At 38.8% G+C, this 17,867-nt stretch overlaps 1 protein-coding gene and 1 non-coding gene across 2 annotated transcripts; one reads left to right on the forward strand and one right to left on the reverse strand.

The window, feature by feature from the left end:
• Positions 1-3,391: 3,391 nt before the first annotated feature.
• Positions 3,392-15,730, reverse strand: LOC147347642 (placental prolactin-related protein 3-like). Its single transcript, XM_086370549.1, has 5 exons — positions 15,433-15,730; positions 8,905-9,086; positions 6,603-6,710; positions 4,218-4,397; positions 3,392-3,583 (listed from the first exon to the last, which is right to left on the reverse strand). The coding sequence occupies exons 1-5, from the start codon at positions 15,653-15,655 to the stop codon at positions 3,392-3,394; spliced, it is 885 nt and encodes a 294-aa protein (XP_086226675.1). The 5' UTR covers positions 15,656-15,730.
• Positions 11,072-11,180, forward strand: LOC147347643 (U6 spliceosomal RNA). The gene has a single exon (XR_015153308.1). It is a non-coding gene; the product is annotated as a U6 spliceosomal RNA (small nuclear RNA).
• Positions 15,731-17,867: the final 2,137 nt, after the last annotated feature.

Consider the following 17,867-nt stretch of genomic DNA (forward strand, 5'->3'; position numbering starts at 1 on the left):
TTTCCCATAGTACAGATCACCTGTTAACATACCATATAATGTACTTGGATTCATGTTTATTGCAGATTATCTCTCTTCCCCAGGCTGTAATATCAGTTCCATGAGAATAAGTGTCTGCCTGCTTAGTTTATTGATGTAAACGAAGCACCTATAAGAGTTTCTGAGTCAAGAGGAATTAAGTCAATGATCACTTGGTTAAATGACAAATAGCAGAGTACTGGGCAGGCCTATAGGTTTCAAAATTTTGTGGTTTTGATTAGCTATTGTAAATAAGCTGTTCTGCAGCTAATGTTACAAGGTTAAGTCATGTTTCTGTTTCATCAGCATAAACATAACCTACATTTGAATATAAAATTTTAGACCTAACACGATAGCTAAAGTGCACATTTGCAAAAAAAATATGTACAAGTTGATTTGTTTTCTTCATCCAAAATAGAATTATATTTCTTTCCAAAACTTTTCCTTACATAGCTGTGTGTACATATATGTTTATATATATAATAAAATTCCATCTAGTCAAAGCTATGGTTTTTCCAGCAGTCAGTATGGATGTGAGAGCTGGACCATAAGGAAACTGAGCACTGAGGAACACTGAGCACTGAGGAACTGATGCTTTTCAACTGCGGTGTTGGAGAAGACTCTTTAGAGTCCCCTGGACTGCAAGGAGATCAAACCAGTCAATACTAAAGGAAATGAGCCCTGAATATTCATTGAAAGGGCTGATACTGAAGCTGAAGCTCCAATAATTTTTTCCACCTGATGCAAAGAATTGACTCATTGGAAAAGACCCTGATGCTGGGAAAGGTGGATGGCAGGAGGAGAAGGAGAAGGCAGATAGGATGAGATGGTTGGATCGCATCACTGACTTGATGGACATGAGTTTGAGCAAGCTCCAGGAGATGGTGGAGGACAGGGGAGCCTGGTGACTGAACTTAACTGAAGGTATGCATATGTGTTATGTATATAACATAATGATTATATGATCATTATACATAGGTCACATTGACAAATATGCTATTTCACTTTCAGGTATCATTATACATAGATCATATTGACATATAATGCTATTTTGGTTTCAGGTGTACAATGTAATTATTTGATATATATTGCAAAATGATCACCGCAATAGATCTGGTGAACATCTGTCACTAGAAATAGTTACGATTTCCTTCTTGCGAGTCCTTGACACTTTCTCTTTGCTGCTTTTCCTTCCTTCTGTCTTTCTCTTCCTTCTCTCTTATTCATCCCCCTTTCCCTTCTACCTTTTGATTTCCCATTTTCTGTTTACTAGGAATTACTGCTGAAGCCCTAAAGATGGTACAAAACTGGCCCAGAAACATTGCTGACTTCTTAGGACAGCCAGTCAAGAGATTGGCCCTCATCCCAGTTTGTTTGGAGGCTATTGAACAAGCTGAGCAACCCTAATCCAGTCTCAGTAGAGATTCAGTCTATTTGGAGGATTTTATAATTCTGGGACCTACTAAGGCATGTTTGTAAGGCCAAATAATTAATGACAAGGATAGTTACTCTAAAAGGAAGAGAGAATGGTATCTCACTTCTCAGATAAATGTGCTTTTAAATCCAGCGTTCTGATCTACTCAGTGTCTATGTGACCAGTTGGACAATTGTCCAGAATCCCCAGGAGGTAGACAGATGCACACCAGTATATCTGCCATTCAATTGTTCAGAGTGTTTATGATACATGGGTTTCCTGTGGGTCAGCTAGTAAGCAGCTGACTGTGGGCTGCTTAATATTCTCCAGATGGTGCTTGCAGAGTGAGGGAAAAGAGAGGCTCTGGTGACTACAGTAGGTGGGGAGCTGTGGGTTCCACAACATTTCCCCTGATTAAAGTGAACTATGATGTTGGGGAAAGACTCTGATGCTGGGAGGGATTGGAGGCAGGAGGAGAAGGGGACGACAGAGGATGAGATGGCTGGATGGCATCACTGACTTGATGGACGTGAGTCTGAGTGAACTCCGGGAGTTGGTGATGGACAGGGAGGCCTGGCGTGCTGCGATTCATGGGCTCGCAAAGAGTCGGACACGACTGAGCGACTGATCTGATCTGATCTGATGATGTTGGGGATCCTCAACTTGTGAATGTCCTGGAAAATCACCAGGGAATTCACCTGGTGACTCACCTGGAAAATCACCCCTCAAGGGAAACACTTGTCAGTCAGGGGGAATTTCAGATCAGTCCATCTGGACCAAGAGAAGGCTACAACAGCACCATGTAAGTCAGTGATGTCAGAACTTTCCCATCTCATTACCATCTACTCTGATCCAACATGGCCCAAGGAATGAAGATCCAGAGAGGGAGAGAGAAGGGACCTTGCAGAAATGGACACATCTGCATTTCCTGGTAGGTCCCCTGGGCCTCAGCAGGGAAGAGGGAGACATTGAATAGGCTGAATATGAGATGGAGCTGACACTTGAATGACCTGGACTTGTGAAACCCAGAGTGATAGAATGTATGGAATGGCTGCAAGGTGATGCAGGAAAAGAGGATGCAGTAGAGTGTGGGTGACGACAGCCACTGCAGGAGGATGAGCCGGTTCACCTTTGTATCTGCTATGGTCTCAGCCTTTGTGCCCCCAGAAATTTCATATGATGAAATCCTGATTCTCATGGTTATGGTAACCCTAGGTGGTGCCTTTGTGAGGTGATGGAGTTATAAGGATGGAGTCTCTTCAATGAGATGAGTGCTTTTATATATGAGACACACGGAGCTCCTGAGCTCTCCCGCCGCGTGAGGATACAGTAAGTAGTGTGTGACCAGAAAGGACCCTGCATTACCCCACTATGGAAATCCATTTCCATTGTTTTTAAGCCTGTGTTATAGCAATGCAGAAGGACAAAGACAGCATCCTAACAATCTTTACACAGTTCAGTAAACCTCATGCTATTTATACAAAGGTGCGAAGCACTTATATTATCTGATGTAAGACTGTGATGGGTGACAGTTCGTGGCTGGCTTTCATAAAGAATCTTGAGAATTCAGTCTTCTTGGTAGCATGACCAGAACCATGAACAATTGTCTAATTCTTTGATTCTAATAACTTGACCAGAATAGTTGGCTGTGATTCTTAAGTAGTATCTTAATGATCTTCTTTGTAATGCCAGGTTCTGCTATTTGTGACTAATTTTAATAGGCGCTTCATTCTCTCAATTGTAGGGGTGGATTTTCTTTTGATTTTCAATTAAATGAAGATAAGAAATGTTAAGAAATTGCCCTCTTAGATTTTGACATCTCTGCAGAGTCTGTGTTTATTTTTTTTAAGAGGAGACCCATTTTACATAGCATACATTAAAAAGCTATAAATTTCAAACAAGCTTGCTATGGGTTAGATCATTAAGACCACCTCAGAGCTGGATGGGATGGATGTGGATTTAGCACGAGTTGCTGAGTCGGCATCCCAGGATCGTGGTGTACATGTCAACTTTACGTGAATCCCTATACAGGCACTTGAACAGCTTATAAAATTCAGAATGACGCACATCTTCATCGCTGGATTCCAGGGATGGGAGTCCACACCAGTAAATGCGAGCCTTCAACATCTTCCGCCTTACTGGAAAAATAATCTGAATACCCAAAAGATAATGACTTCTTACGTGTTTTATTAAGATTTGCTTATTTTTTTTTTTGCTTCTAATTATCAAATTAAGATTTGGGGAAGACATACGTATATAAAAATCTCTATATATGGATTTTGAAGCCAGCCTATGAAAAAACAATTAGGAATCTAAAATGTAGAAACATAACTCAAGATTAGTTTTAACTTTCTCTTTTCTTCCTTCCCACTCTTATCCTTTGATTTGATGAGAACAGAGAAAGAAGACAAGTGGAACTTCAATAGCAGATGTCCTGGGTTACTTTGAAGAAAATGCTGATCTTGGAAATTCTGTTCTCTAGTTCTCTTACTCTTGAAAATATTTCAACCACCTGTGCCCAGGAAGAGTGAAGCTTTTGGTGGAATTGTGTGCAATGCAGGGAAGGCTACACATGTCAAAAACTGCAGTGAAATTCTGATTCCTTTACAGTAGAATCTATCACTATGAATGACTAAGGCTCTTGCTTTATGTAGTAGCAGTCTAGAATATAGAAGTCATGAATCTTTTTCTTACAAAATGAGATAATTCCAAACACATTACGCATTACAGCGGTGACCTCTTTCATTCATGAACAAAGCAAGAAAGCCCTCTGCAGGATGCTCACCTGGCAGAATTGCCTCTCTATGATTGCTTGAAGTTCTAGTAGATTTTTCACACTCTCTGTGGCATTTGATTGAATAGAATCTGAGACTTCTTTCATACTCCGCAGGTCTGTGACTAGATGATACAGAGGTCTATTCCAGGAGTACAGTAACATGAGTATCCACTTACTAAGGTCTTTAATCTAACCAACCAGAAGAAATGGTCTCATTAAAATAATCATAATTCAGTGGTTTTGGTAACATGTGATCTTTGCTTAGAGCTGCTGAACTGAAAAAATTTTGGTTATTCCTACGTGCATGCAGAGATTTTTGAAGGTAGTAAAAGTTGCAAAATTATAAAATGCAAGCTATTAGTTCACACTTTGCTGAATTATTAAAAATTTAGATTATTTTAAGAACTAATTCTTCTGATGCATTCTAATTTATAACATAAAAAATTTTATTTTTTCCTCTGAAATTCTACCACCACTCAGTGAGTTCTTTTACGTTTGTATATTTCCGTGAGAGAATCTAAGCATTTACGCAAGTCAGTATGTGCTGCAGTGCCTGACCCAGGAAAGAGGGATTCCACCTGTGGCCACATCATTGTCACCCAGTGATTCATTCGTATTAATGAATCAGATGAGTCCTTCGTATTGATGTTTGATTGGAGATTGTTTTATGATATTACAACAAAGGGACAATGAAAAGACATGATTTTCCTAAACAGGCTTTCTCTCCTCAGTTGATCCCAACACGAGCCCCCTGCTGACATCAGAACAGTCTGTTTTGTTGACATGTCTCCGGGCAGAAAATGGCACAGCGTTGTCTTTAGTAACAGCATCAGTGGGATTCACAGTGGAGGGTCCCCCCTAGTTCACTACTACTAGCAGAATTGAGCCTGAAAATCCCAGAGACTGAATATCTCTAGTTAATGCTTGATTTCTTTACAGCCATGAACTGTTTTTTTTTAAATTTTATTTTATTTTTAAACTTTACAATATTGTATTAGTTTTGCCAAATATCAAAATGAATCCGCCACAGGTATACCTGTGTTCCCCATCCTGAACCCTCCTCCCTCCTCCCTCCCCTACCCTCCCTCTGGGTCGTCCCAGTGCACCAGCCCCAAGCATCCAGTATCGTGCATCGAACCTGGACTGGTGACTCGTTTCATACATGATATTATACATGTTTCAATGCTATTCTCCCAAATCTCCCCACCCTCTCCCTCTCCCACAGAGTCCATAAGACTTATCTATACATCAGTGTCTCTTTTGCTGTCTCGTACACAGGGTTATTGTTACCGTCTTTCTAAATTCCATATATATGCATTAGTATACTGTATTGGAGTTTTTCTTTCTGGCTTACTTCACTCTGTATAATAGGTTCCAGTTTCATCCATCTCATTAAAACTGATTCAAATGTATTCTTTTTAATGGCTGAGTAATACTACATTGTGTATATGTAACACAGCTTTCTTATCCATTCATCTGCTGATGGGCATCTAGGTTGCTTCCATGTCCTGGCTATTATAAACAGTGCTGCGATGAACATTGAGGCACACGTGTCTGGTAAAGAACAGAGAACTGAATAGGATGTGCTTAACAGAGGAAAAGAATGCCGGTATCATTAAGAAAGTTGTAGAGAGAGAAGATAGTATTATAAGGGGGGATGCATGTGAAAATATTTTAAATAATGTTAGGAGGAAGGATAATGCAGGAAATCAGAAAGGAGAGAATATAATGGTGAAAATTTGGAGTTGCCATAAATGATTGAGGCTTGATATGTAAACTGTGTTGCCATCAGAAAAGAGGCAAGTGTTGTGGCCATGAGAAGGAAAGCAATGTTTTATAGGCCATTGTGGGAGAGACTTACAAATTAAGAATAAAAGGTGACAGAGGAGTCATTGAGAATGACGAGTGAAGGAGGTGTTAGAGAAGTAGAAGCAGAATCAGGAGAGCCTTGAAAGGCAGATGCGGTGGCTCAGGTGGTGCAGTATAGGACTCCCACATAGGAGTCACTAGTAACAGGGAGTACTCAAAACTGGGGTGCGTTTCTTACATATTCATGAATTTTGCAATCTTATATTTTACACATGGAAGTTCCCATTAATTTCTTGTTTTCGTACAGTATAATAGCTGCAATCCTGTGTCTAATGCATTGGTTGAACTAAAGTTGTCTGCATGGACAATTTATGGATCTGTTATTTATTTGCTACTACAGATCTTTAGTCATCCCTTGATTTCACTCATGCTTCATCAAGTGCATAATATAATTTCTCTTCAGTTGCTTATGGTTCCTCCACCTTTTTCTGCATGTACAGTTACCATTCCCTCTAATAATCTGAAGCCTGGTAAGCTACATACTGTCTCATTTGATCCAGTGAAAAACCCAGGTGAAAGACTCACGTTCGTCTCTAGGACTTTTTCTGGCTCTTCGGGAGTTTGGAGGGAATTGGTGTGGCAGCTCTTGATGGCATTGATATAGTACAGTTTGCCCTGGGCATATTTTACATCCTGAAAGTGATCAGGCAATTAGTTAGGGTTGTTGGGCATTCGGTAGATGAACCCATTACCAGAACATTAACATGTTTGATAGTCGTGTAATTTTTCTAACTAGCGGGCATCACAAAATTTGAAAGTCATCTTTTTCCTACTTTTTCTATTTTTTTTTCTATACATTGTCTCTATAGAAATGATTTTACATGTAACTTTTCTAAGTTCAACCTTTTCCCTTCTCTTTTTTTTTTATCTGTTTTTTTTTTTTTGTTTTTGTTTTGTTTTTTTTTTTAGTATTTGAACCAAATATAGCACTTTTGTACCAATACTTGATGCTTCCCAGATGACGGTAGTGGTAAAGAACATTCCTGCCAATGCAGGAGATATAAGAAGACTCAGGTTTGATCCCTAGGTGAGGAGCATCCCTTGCAAGAGGGTACAGCAGCCTACTCCAGTATTCTTGCCTTGCAAATCCCATGAACAGAGGAGCCTGTTGGATTACAGTCAGTAGGATTGCAAAGAGTTGGACACAACTGATGTGACTTAGAATGCATGCATGCACCTGTATTTAACCATTTAGTCTCTTGTTTAGTGTGGGTTAGAGCAAATATATTCCCTTGCAAGGAGTTATACGGTTATGACTCTGACTTATCTCTGATCCGCACACCAAAAAGCTTAGTGTTCATCCCAGGTGCAGAATACAATGCTGTTTATGGTGAGAAAATGGTACTGCAGAAAAACATGGCATAAAGTTATAGGAAATACTAAGCAATGGACTGAGAATAATAAGAGTAGAAAAATCTAGCTAACACATTGATAGAGAAAAAGTAATCTTTAGCGAAAGTTATGAACATTTAAAGAGATTACTTGGAAGAGTTGGAAAAAAAATGGACAGTCAAAATGGAGGATGAAGCAAAAACTAGTGAGTAAAAAGAACTACGTGAATTTAATAGAAACCTTTAACACCGCCTTTTATTAGCTGTCTGCTCTACTGTGTGCTCCTTGATTGACTAAAAGAATCAACACACAATTTTCAAGTACCTTCTTCAGAAAGAGAATAATTGTTTCCAATTGTAAACTCTCCTTCTACTGTAGCTCTAAAGCTATTCACTTCAAATCTTAAAACAATAATTTGTAGCATTAAAAAAACTACCAGTATTCGTTTTTGTGACCGGGATTCAGCTTTGTTTAACATGTTCCATCTTCCCAGTTCACTGCAGAGCACTTCTCAGTTATTGGCTATTTACTCTGAGCCTGGAGAAGAAAGCCCAGAGAGACACTGCAGGACCAGAAAATCAACATGCTTCCTTCTCTCCAGTCCCACCTAAAAGTGCTTTGTGTCAGGTAGTACTGTGGGCTGAATGTATGTTCTTCAAGTTCATGTGTTAGACACCTAACTGCCAAAGTGCTGTGTTTTGAAATGGACTGTAGCCCACCAGACTTCTCTGTCCATGGGATTTCTCAGGCAAGATTACTGGAGTGGCTTGCAGTTCCCTTCTCCAGGGAATCGTCCAGACCCAGGGATAGAACCCAGGTCTCTCACATTGCGGGCAGATTCTTTACCATCTGAGCCACCAGGAAGCCCATTAAGGTTAAATCAGCCCGTAGGGTGGAACACTGATTCAATAGATTTAGTGTCTTCATGAAGCAAAACACCAGAGAATTACCTCTGTGTCTCTGTGTCTTTTCCTCTCTCTCTCTTCCCCACCCACCACCCTGTGTGAGGACACATGGAGAATCCAGCCTGAGAGGAAAAAGTTCTTACCAGAACCTCACCTTGCTTGCACCCTGATCTGGGACTTCTAGACCCCAGAACTGTAAGGAAATAAATTTCTGTTGTTTATTCCACTGAGTTTATTCTATTCTTTTATGGCATTCTTCGCTGACAAATACAAAATCATTTATTTTGGAAATTTACAAAAGAAAATGAATGAAAGGAAATTGAAAAAGTTATTGCACCTCTTAGGAATCTTTGAGATTTCCCAAAACTGATCCTTTCTTTGTAGTCCACATCTTATGAGCTGATGGCTTCTTTGACCTAGAGACTGTGTTATTTGAAGTTTGGCTGATGCAGCCTTCTTGTTGAAAGGACAGTATAGCTCAGTCACTTATGCGAGGGTTCCATCTGTGAGCCTGGCAGGCTACAGTCCGTGGGGTCTCAAGAGTCAGACACGACTTAGCAACTAAACCACCACCACCACACAGTACTTACAAACTCATGGAACATTGTTCTGGAATGCTTAAGGATGTTGTGCGACAGCCTGGAGGCATTGAGTAACAGTACTGTTAGGGATTCCAGGGGGATGTCAGTCACGGCAGGACAGGAGCACAGGCATGATTTGCCTTGGCACAGTAGCAGATTTGACATGACCAGCAACAGGAGCAGGCAGGACCCTGTTTAATTAAAAATATGAGCCATTCTGAGATGATGTAGTCACCTAAGATTATCAGATCCATCCCGTGGAGGGAAGCCTTCTCTTTCCCTGTTGCTCTGAGCAGGAGTTGGTGCTGTAGTAGCTGGGTTGGGGAAGAAGGAGTGATTTCTGAGTCAATTTAAAAGGATGATGATATTGCACAGATAGACAGTTGGAGAAGTAGGTTACTCCCTGTAATTTTGTATTGCTCCCAGAAGTACTTCTGTGCTCTGCAAACATTTGGCACTTAATTCTGAGCCAGAGTTTTTAGGCCATTTTTTTTTAAGACAGTTTAATGTTCTGACTCTGCAGACTCTGTGCAGCGAGGACCTGTAGGAGTTTGTAAGTTTTTCACTCTACATTGAGTAATGCTTGCATTTTAGACACTGAAATGACAAGAAAAGTTAGTTGATCTGTATGGTTTACCATCACACTTGGGTAAGAGTAAACACATGACTGACTGATCACTACTATTGAGTACAGAGAGAATACTAAGAGAAAAAGGATACTGTACCTTGGATCTGCTCGCTCACCTTAGTAACCCAAGGTGATACTTTCCCAAGAGCTTTAAAACATCTTAAAATTTGTGTTTCACAGGAACCCTGTGAGATAGACTTAATCTTCACTATGATCATCAAGTTATGGTAATGAAGAGGCAATGACTTGGAGAGGGCAAGTAATTTTCCCCAGGTCCCATTATTAGCAGATGCAGGTCACCGGGCACCAATACACTCATCTGTCCACCTCCTGATGTCACATCACACATGCCTGTGGCTCCCGGTCTGCATGTGTGTAACCAGGACCGCTTCCGGAGCTCGATGACTCTGCTTAAAGAGAAAAATATTTTGCCTTTGACTGCAAAACAGCAGTGACCCTAGAACATTGGTTTTATCCACTTGTTCTGCTCTGTCTGTAAAACACTCACTGTTAAAGTCTTTGGCAATTATCAGTGTGGGGGCCTGGTTCTCCTGGCTAGCCTCCCTTCTAGGCACCTTCACAGCTCTTCTACTTTTATTCATCTTTAATCCTCTCTTTACACTTGTTTCTTCGAGAAAATAGCAAATAAATCTCCAAATGGTAAAACAAGAATATTACCTGGTCAGCACCCAAGACAACATCATCGGCTCTGCAAACAAGGCCTGCCTTTCCCTGACTTTGACTCTTTAGGGACAAAATTTATCTGTCTGGTCAGGAGTACATCCTGACAACCCATGGGGCTTAGTTTTTGAATCCTCTCCAAACATCTCCTCTTTAACAGTAGAACTAGACCTTCATGCTTCCATGATGTATGTAATATTTCAGAAATTATTCCTGGCCCTACCTTTAACCAACAGAAGCATAAAAAAATAGACTCTTGCAAGCATGATTTTAGTATTACTTTTCCTGTCTGTCCTTTGTAAGTAAGCAGAATTTAAGACTGAAGTGAGCAAGAATTGAGTTTGGACAAGAGAACTGATAAAATAGAGATTTTATCCTCCTGAATGAGATCTGAACATGATTCTTTTTCCAATTTACCAAAGACTGGTAATTTAATTAAGGATAAGATATTAGCATTTACTAGGTTTTCTCTGTTCTTAGTTAGTATAAATGGGCATGGTATCTAAGAATAAAATGGTTAGTTAAAATTAGGTGATGAAAATAAAAGAAGTGGTTCTCCAAAAGAAGACATATAATTTGGAGAAATTTAGGAATATATCTCTCATCAACTAAAGAGCTTATTGTGACAGACAAGGAGAATAATAGCGTGTATAACATAGACATATTTGTGTGCATCTATATCTGTGCGTGTATACATGTGCTATGCATAAATGTATGCTTAATTCCTTCTTGGAACTTTGGACCTTATAAAATTCAATTTTATTAAAGGTGGTAAATATAGAAGAATACCCTAATTCCTAATGTAATTGATCATTTATTGGTAGATGACTAACTATATGATTTTTTTTCTATTAAAAGTTTATTCATGTGTTTGCTTTGGTAGCACATATATTAAATAGTTGGAATAATACTGAGAAGATTAGCATGGTCCCTGCCCAAGGATGACACACAAATTTGTGAAGCCTTCCATATTTTTCTGTAACGACTTCGAGGGGTGGGACGGGAAGGAAGGTGGGAAGGAGGTTCAAGAGCGGGGGGACATAGGTATACCTATGGCTGATTCATGTTGATGTTTGGCCAAAGGCAGTATAGTATTGTAAAGCAATTACGCTTCACTTAAACGTCAATAAATTTAATTATTAAAACTGTTATTGGAGATCATATAACAGGTTCAGATATCCATTATATGACTAAAGAGGATCTGACTGGAAACTGATGATGTCAATTATCATTGGTTAGTGATTCTTTAACTTTTTATAGTTGCATGAGAAAAATAAACTAACAAACACTACTGTCTGTGATTCAGTGTCATAGCAAGCTATAATCCTTGTCTGCCTTCGCTTTTAGGTGGTATGGTGCCCAAACTTTGAAACTGAGGCTGTTCCCAGAAGCGCACAGTCGTGAGTCCTGCCCAGGGTTTTTGTTCCTGATGCTGGAGGCTTCTGTTCGCTGGTCACTAAGGCCGAAAATTTCTCTCCTGAGCATTCTCTGGGTCTAACATGTGCAGAAGTCTTTATATTTTGGTCTTCTAATTTGATTCTCTTATTTTTTTGATCAGACTACCAAGTCTCTTTACGATTTATTTTTCAGACCCTTTTGTGCTTTGATCTTTCTGATGCTCATTAGTGTATTTGCTTCCATGTCTATCTCTCTGAGTAGTTTTCAGCATTTACATAAACCCTACCCTATTTTCTTACTGTCTGAATGTTGGCGTTTAGCATCAGCATATTTTATGAACTTCATTTTCCTTCTGGTGCGGTTTCTGGTACACAGTTTAAGCTGGTTGGCTCACATCTGGCTTGTTCGTGTTGTCTCCAAACAATTAGAGAACTCTGGCTTTCTTTCTAGGCAATACTCCCCTTGTTTTGTTACCATTGCTAATTTTCTGTGATTTCACTTCCTGCCTCATAAGCTTGTCTTTCTCAATCTACTGTAACTTGAGTACTATGTATCTCTATGTTGGAATTACTATTTTTTTTTTTTACTATTTTAAATAAATATCAACCTAGTGTACATGAGAAGTAAAGGGAATAAAATTACAATAGTATTAGGAATAATACATTCCCCGAAATTATAATCCAGTAATGCTCCCAGTTTTAAATGACTTTCTATGCATGTATTACTGAGGTCCGCTACTCATTTTTCCATACTAGGTGTTTCAATTTTGAAATAGAATGTAGGAAACAGTGGAGTGGAAAATTCTGAAAATCACCTTGGATTTTAGATGCCTCAAGATTAAGTATGTAATTATTAGTTTTTTATAGTTAGTAGGGTATTCTTAGCACATATAGTTCAGGGTAGGATGATTGCTATTGAGTGAAGGATGTATATTGTGAAGTGCAGTCACCAAACAGGTGATTGGAGATAAAGAAAGCAATGCCAGGAAGACACAGGCTTCTGTTTTGGAAGGAAAAACTTACAGGGTCTGTCATCCACAGTCTACTCTTCAGATTTTTCAAAACACTTACTCTTCCTTTGCTCATTTAATAATTTGGGGTGTTTGATTTATTTTCATACTGAGTTGCATAAGTCTCTTATATATACTTGGATACGAAGTCCTTACCAAATATGTGATTTGCAAATATTTTTTTTTCATTCCATAGGTTGTCATTTCATTTTACTGATGGCTTCTTTTACTATGCAGAAGGTTTTGAGTTTGATGTGGTCTCACTGGTTTATTTTTGCAGTTCTTGCCTTTGCTTTTGATGACTGAGTTGTTTGAGCTGCTTGTATTTTGGAAAGCAATCTTTTATCATTTGTTTTATTTGCTATTATCTTCTGCCATTCTTACGAAAACACATAGATTGGCTGAATGGATACAAAAACAAGGCCCATATATATGCTGTCTACAAGAGACCCACTTCAGTCCTAGAGACACATACAGACTGAAAGTGAGAGGATGGAAAAAGATATTCCATGCAAATGGGAAAAAAAAGAAAGCCGGATTGGCAATTCTCATATCAGAAAAAATAAACCTTAAAATCAAAACTATTATAAGAGATAAAGAAGGACACTACCAAGTGATTAAAGGATCAGTCCAAGAAAAAGACATAACAATTTTAACTATTTATCTACCCAACATAAGAGCACCTCAATACATAAGGTAAACACTAACTGACACAAAAGGGGAAATTGACCGTAACACAATAATAGTAGGCATGTTGACACCACACCTACACCAATGGACAGGTCAACAGAACAGAAAATTAATAAGGAAACATAAGCTTAAAAGGAAATATTAGAGCAAACAGACCTAACTGATATCTTCTGCACATTCCATCCAAATGCAGAAGAATAGACTTTCTTCTCAAGTGCACATAGAACATTATCTTCATCTTGGGTCACAATCAAACCTCAGTAAATTTAAGGAAATTGAAATTATTTCAAGCATTTTCTCTGACCCCAAGACTATGAGACTAGATATCAATTATAGGAGAAAAAAACACATTAACAAACACAAACACATGGTGATTAAACAACACATTTCTAAATAGTGAGCAGGTTACTGAAGAAATAAGGGATATCAACATTCATAGAAACAAAGAACAATGAAAACACGATGATCTAAAACCTAGAGGATGCAACAAAAGCAGTTCTAAGAGGGAAGTTTATAGCAATACAAATGCTACCTCAAGAAACACATTGAATTGAAAACCTAGCTTTATGTATCTTTAATTCTTTTTAAATTTCTCTTACCATGTCTTAAAGGTTTTGTATAAAATCTTTCAACACCTTGCTTAAGTTTATTTCTAAATGTTTTATATTTTTTTGGTGCAATAGTAAATGGGATTGTTTTCTTTATTCCATTTTGTAATAGTTTGTTGTTGATATATAGGTAGACAACTGAGTTTCGTATATTGGAATATAGTAAACATAATGTATGCTACATAGATGATCAAGAGGTATATGACAAGATACTCAGCATCACTAATAATCAAACAAAATGCAGATCAAAAGCACAAGAGATATCACCACATACCCGTTTGAAAGGCTAGTACCAAAAATGTAAAAAATGACAAATGTTATTGAGGATGTGGAGAAAAAGGAGTGCTTATGCACTGTTGGTAGGGATGGATACCGATGCAACTCCCTTGGAAACCTACTGTGGAGGTTCGTCAAGAAATTTAAAAGGACTGTTATGTGATGCATTATCCCACTTCTGGATATATAGTCAAAGGAAATGAAATCATTGTCTCAAAGAGAGATCTATTCCCATGTTCATTGCAGCATTATTCACAGTAGCCTTGTTATAGAAACAACAATCTTTCAACAGGTGAATGGATTAAAACAATGTGATGTGACAAATATAGGTAAATATTATTTAGCCATTAGAAAAAGAAAGAAATCCTTCTATTTGTGGCAATATGGATGAAACTGGAGGGCATTATGTTAAGTGAACTAAGTCAGAGAAAGACAAATACCATAGGCCTCAAGTATAAGGAGTTCCAAAAAAAACAAAAGATGGAACTCAGAGTAGAAAAATGATTGCCAAACACTGGAGGGTAGGACAAATAGGGAGATATTTTTAAAGGTTAAATATTTTCATGTATAAAAAATTAATGTCTGAGGATCTAAGTTTGAGCTTCATGATCTAATCATGAGATCTAATCATGAGATTGAACAAGCTCTGGGAGTTGATTATAGACAGGGAAGCCTGTGCTGCCACAGTCCCTGGGGTCACAAAGAGTCAGACACCACTGAATGACTGACTGAACTGAAGAGAGTGGAACTTACCTGTGTTCTCCTCAAAAAGCAAAAGTTAAACATGTGTGGTGATGACAGTGTTACTTAATAGAAAAGGCATCTCATTTCTAATCCATGCACAAATGGGGGTGGACAAGATGACGGAGGGGTAGGTGGAAGTGGGGTACACCTCTCTCCACTGATGCATCAAGAATGTCTAAAGATGCAGCAGTTCTCACAGAAGACCAGGTGAATCCTGGCAGGACTCCCTGACTACTGAGAAGGAACATCCGGATCCACACAGAACTTGGTAGGACAAAGGAAAGAAGGGACAAGGAGGAAGGGGAAAGAAGGAGCAGAGCAAGTGGGACCAGCCTGCACCTGGGGGAGAGGGAGCTGAAGTGCAGGGGAGAGATCCCCGCGTCCATGGCCATCCACTGGGACAGGGGAGGCATTTGAAGCAGTTGGGGAGTGAACTCACTACTCTGTGACAGTCTCAATGGAGTGAGAACCACATAGACAAGCCATGCTGCAGCCTTTCATACCTCGGACAGGGTTGTAAGTCCACTGGTGTGCATGGAAGCTGGGAGCTGGAGCCATGGGGATTATGGAATGACCCCAGGGTGAGGACGCCTGTTGACCATAGGGAGTCAGCCCAATGGGATGGGATGGAGGAAATCTGCTACATGGAATGCTTCTTAAAGAAAACCTTGAGGACATAACAGTAGGGTTCCACTGCCTGTGGAGTAGAGCTATCTCTTTCTCCATGCTGGTACCTGCAGGTTGAGCAATAGAGAAAGACTTCAGTGAGGGTGGTCCTTGAGTGCCTGATGCACTAATCAATGGAGAACTTTGAATGTCTATATACTCTACCCAACCCTATTCTCCATCTAAATTTTGGGTTTTAGCATCGTAATGTTTTCATGAACTTAAATTTCTTCTGGTAGAGTTTCTGGTTTCCAAATTAAGCTAATTCCTCACATCTGGCTCATTCTTGGTATTTCAAGAAACTTTGAGAACCTTCCTTCATCTCAAGGCAAAACTGCACTTTTCGTTACTGCCATCGCTGACTTCCCATACTTTGACTTCTTGCCTTATATATTCTATGTTTTTCTCTATTCACTATAACTTTAGTAGTATGTGTCCCTATGTTGCTATTAATATTTATAATTAATTATTATCCTGATGCTGTAGAGAACCAAAAGGACTACAGTTACAACAGTAGTAATAAATTACCCTGAAATTATAATCCATTAATTCTCCCATTTAAAACTGATTTTCTATCTATGTATGATTGAGGTCATTTTCCTTACTAGGTGGCTCAATTTTGAAATGAAACATAGAAAACAATGGAGTGGTAAACTCTGGAAATTACCTTCCTTTTGATATGCCTCATTCTTAAGTATGCAAATATTAGTTTGTTTTTTCCCCAGTGGGGGTCTTCTTAGTACATACTATAGCTCACTGTGGGGTGATTGCTATTGACTGAAGAATATACACATTGAACTGTAATTGTCAAACAAGTGAGTGGAGATGAAGAAAGTAATCCCAGGAAGGCACAGGCTTTTGTTTTTCTAGAAGGAAAACCTTGCTGTGTCTCTCATCTATAGTCTAATCTTCAGATTTATTGAAACTCTTACTTTTATTATGCTCCATTAAAAATTTGGATTATTTGGGGGTTTTTTGCCCTTGAGTTGAATGTCTCATGTATTTTTGGATGTTAACCCTTATCAAATATATGATTTAGAATGTCTTCTGTCAATCTGTAAGTTGCCATTTGATTTTGTTGACATTCCTTTGTTTGGAGTTGGAGATGGTCCCACTACTTTGTTTTTGCAGTTGTTGCCTTTGCTTCTGGTGTGAAACCCAAAAACTCGTTGCAAAAACCGATGGCAAGATTACCTCAATGTCTTCTTCTGGGGGTTTAATCGCTTTAAGTCTTATGTTCAAATTTTTAATCCCTTTTTAGTTGATTTTTGTGTATGGTAAAAGACAGGGGCACAGTTTCATTTTTTCAAAAGACTATCCAGTTTTCCCAGTGCCATTTTGAAAAGCTTGTCCTTTCCCCACTGGATATTCTTGGCTCCTTTTTCATAAGCTAACTGACAATATATGGTTGTGATTTCTTTCTAGCTTCTCTGTTCTGTTTTGTTTATCAATATGTCTGTTTTTGTGCCAGAAGCCAATCATTCTGTTTTGATTACTATAGCTTTCTAATACAATTTGAAATCAGAAACCCTAGTCTCAAAATTTGTTCTTCGTTCCCAAGATCACTTTCACTCTTTGGTGTTTTGTGATTTAATACAGCAGAATAGACCAAGAAGAGATGGGAAAAGGACACAGAACAACTATACAAAAAAATATCTTAATGACCCAGATAATCACAATGGTGTAGTTTCTCACTCAGAGCCAGACAATCTGGAATGTGAAGTCAAGTGGTTCTTAAGAAGCACAGCTGCCCATAAAGCTAGTGGAGGTGATAGAATGCCAGCAAAGCTATTCAAAATCCTAAAAGATGATGTTGTTAAAGTGCTCTGCTCAATATGTTAGAAAATTTGGAAAAGCCAGCAGGGGCCAGAGGACTGGAAAAAGTCAATCCTCATCCCAATTCCCAAGAAGCACAGTACTAAAGAATGTTCAAGCCACTGAATAGTTGAATTCATCTCCCATGCTAGTAAGGTTATGCTCCATTCCTCCAGGCTAGGCTTCAGCATTATGTGAACCTAGAACTTCCAGATGTTCAAGCTGCATTTAGAAAAGTCAGAGGAACCAAAGGTCAAATTGCCAACAGTTGCTGGAACATAGAGAAAGTAAGGGAATTCCAGAAAAACATCTGCTCCATTGACCTCACCAAACTGTGGATCTCAACAACTTGGAAAATTTTTATGGATATGGGAATACCAGAACAACCTTACCTGTCTTCTGAGAAAGCTGTATGCAGTTCAAAAAGCAACAGTTAGAGGCAGACAAGGAAAAATAA

This window comes from Bos grunniens, chromosome 23 (assembly GCF_055505025.1).
Source record: "Bos grunniens cultivar Pamir isolate PY7600 chromosome 23, Bosgru_T2T1.0, whole genome shotgun sequence".
Taxonomy (NCBI): domain Eukaryota; kingdom Metazoa; phylum Chordata; class Mammalia; order Artiodactyla; family Bovidae; genus Bos; species Bos grunniens.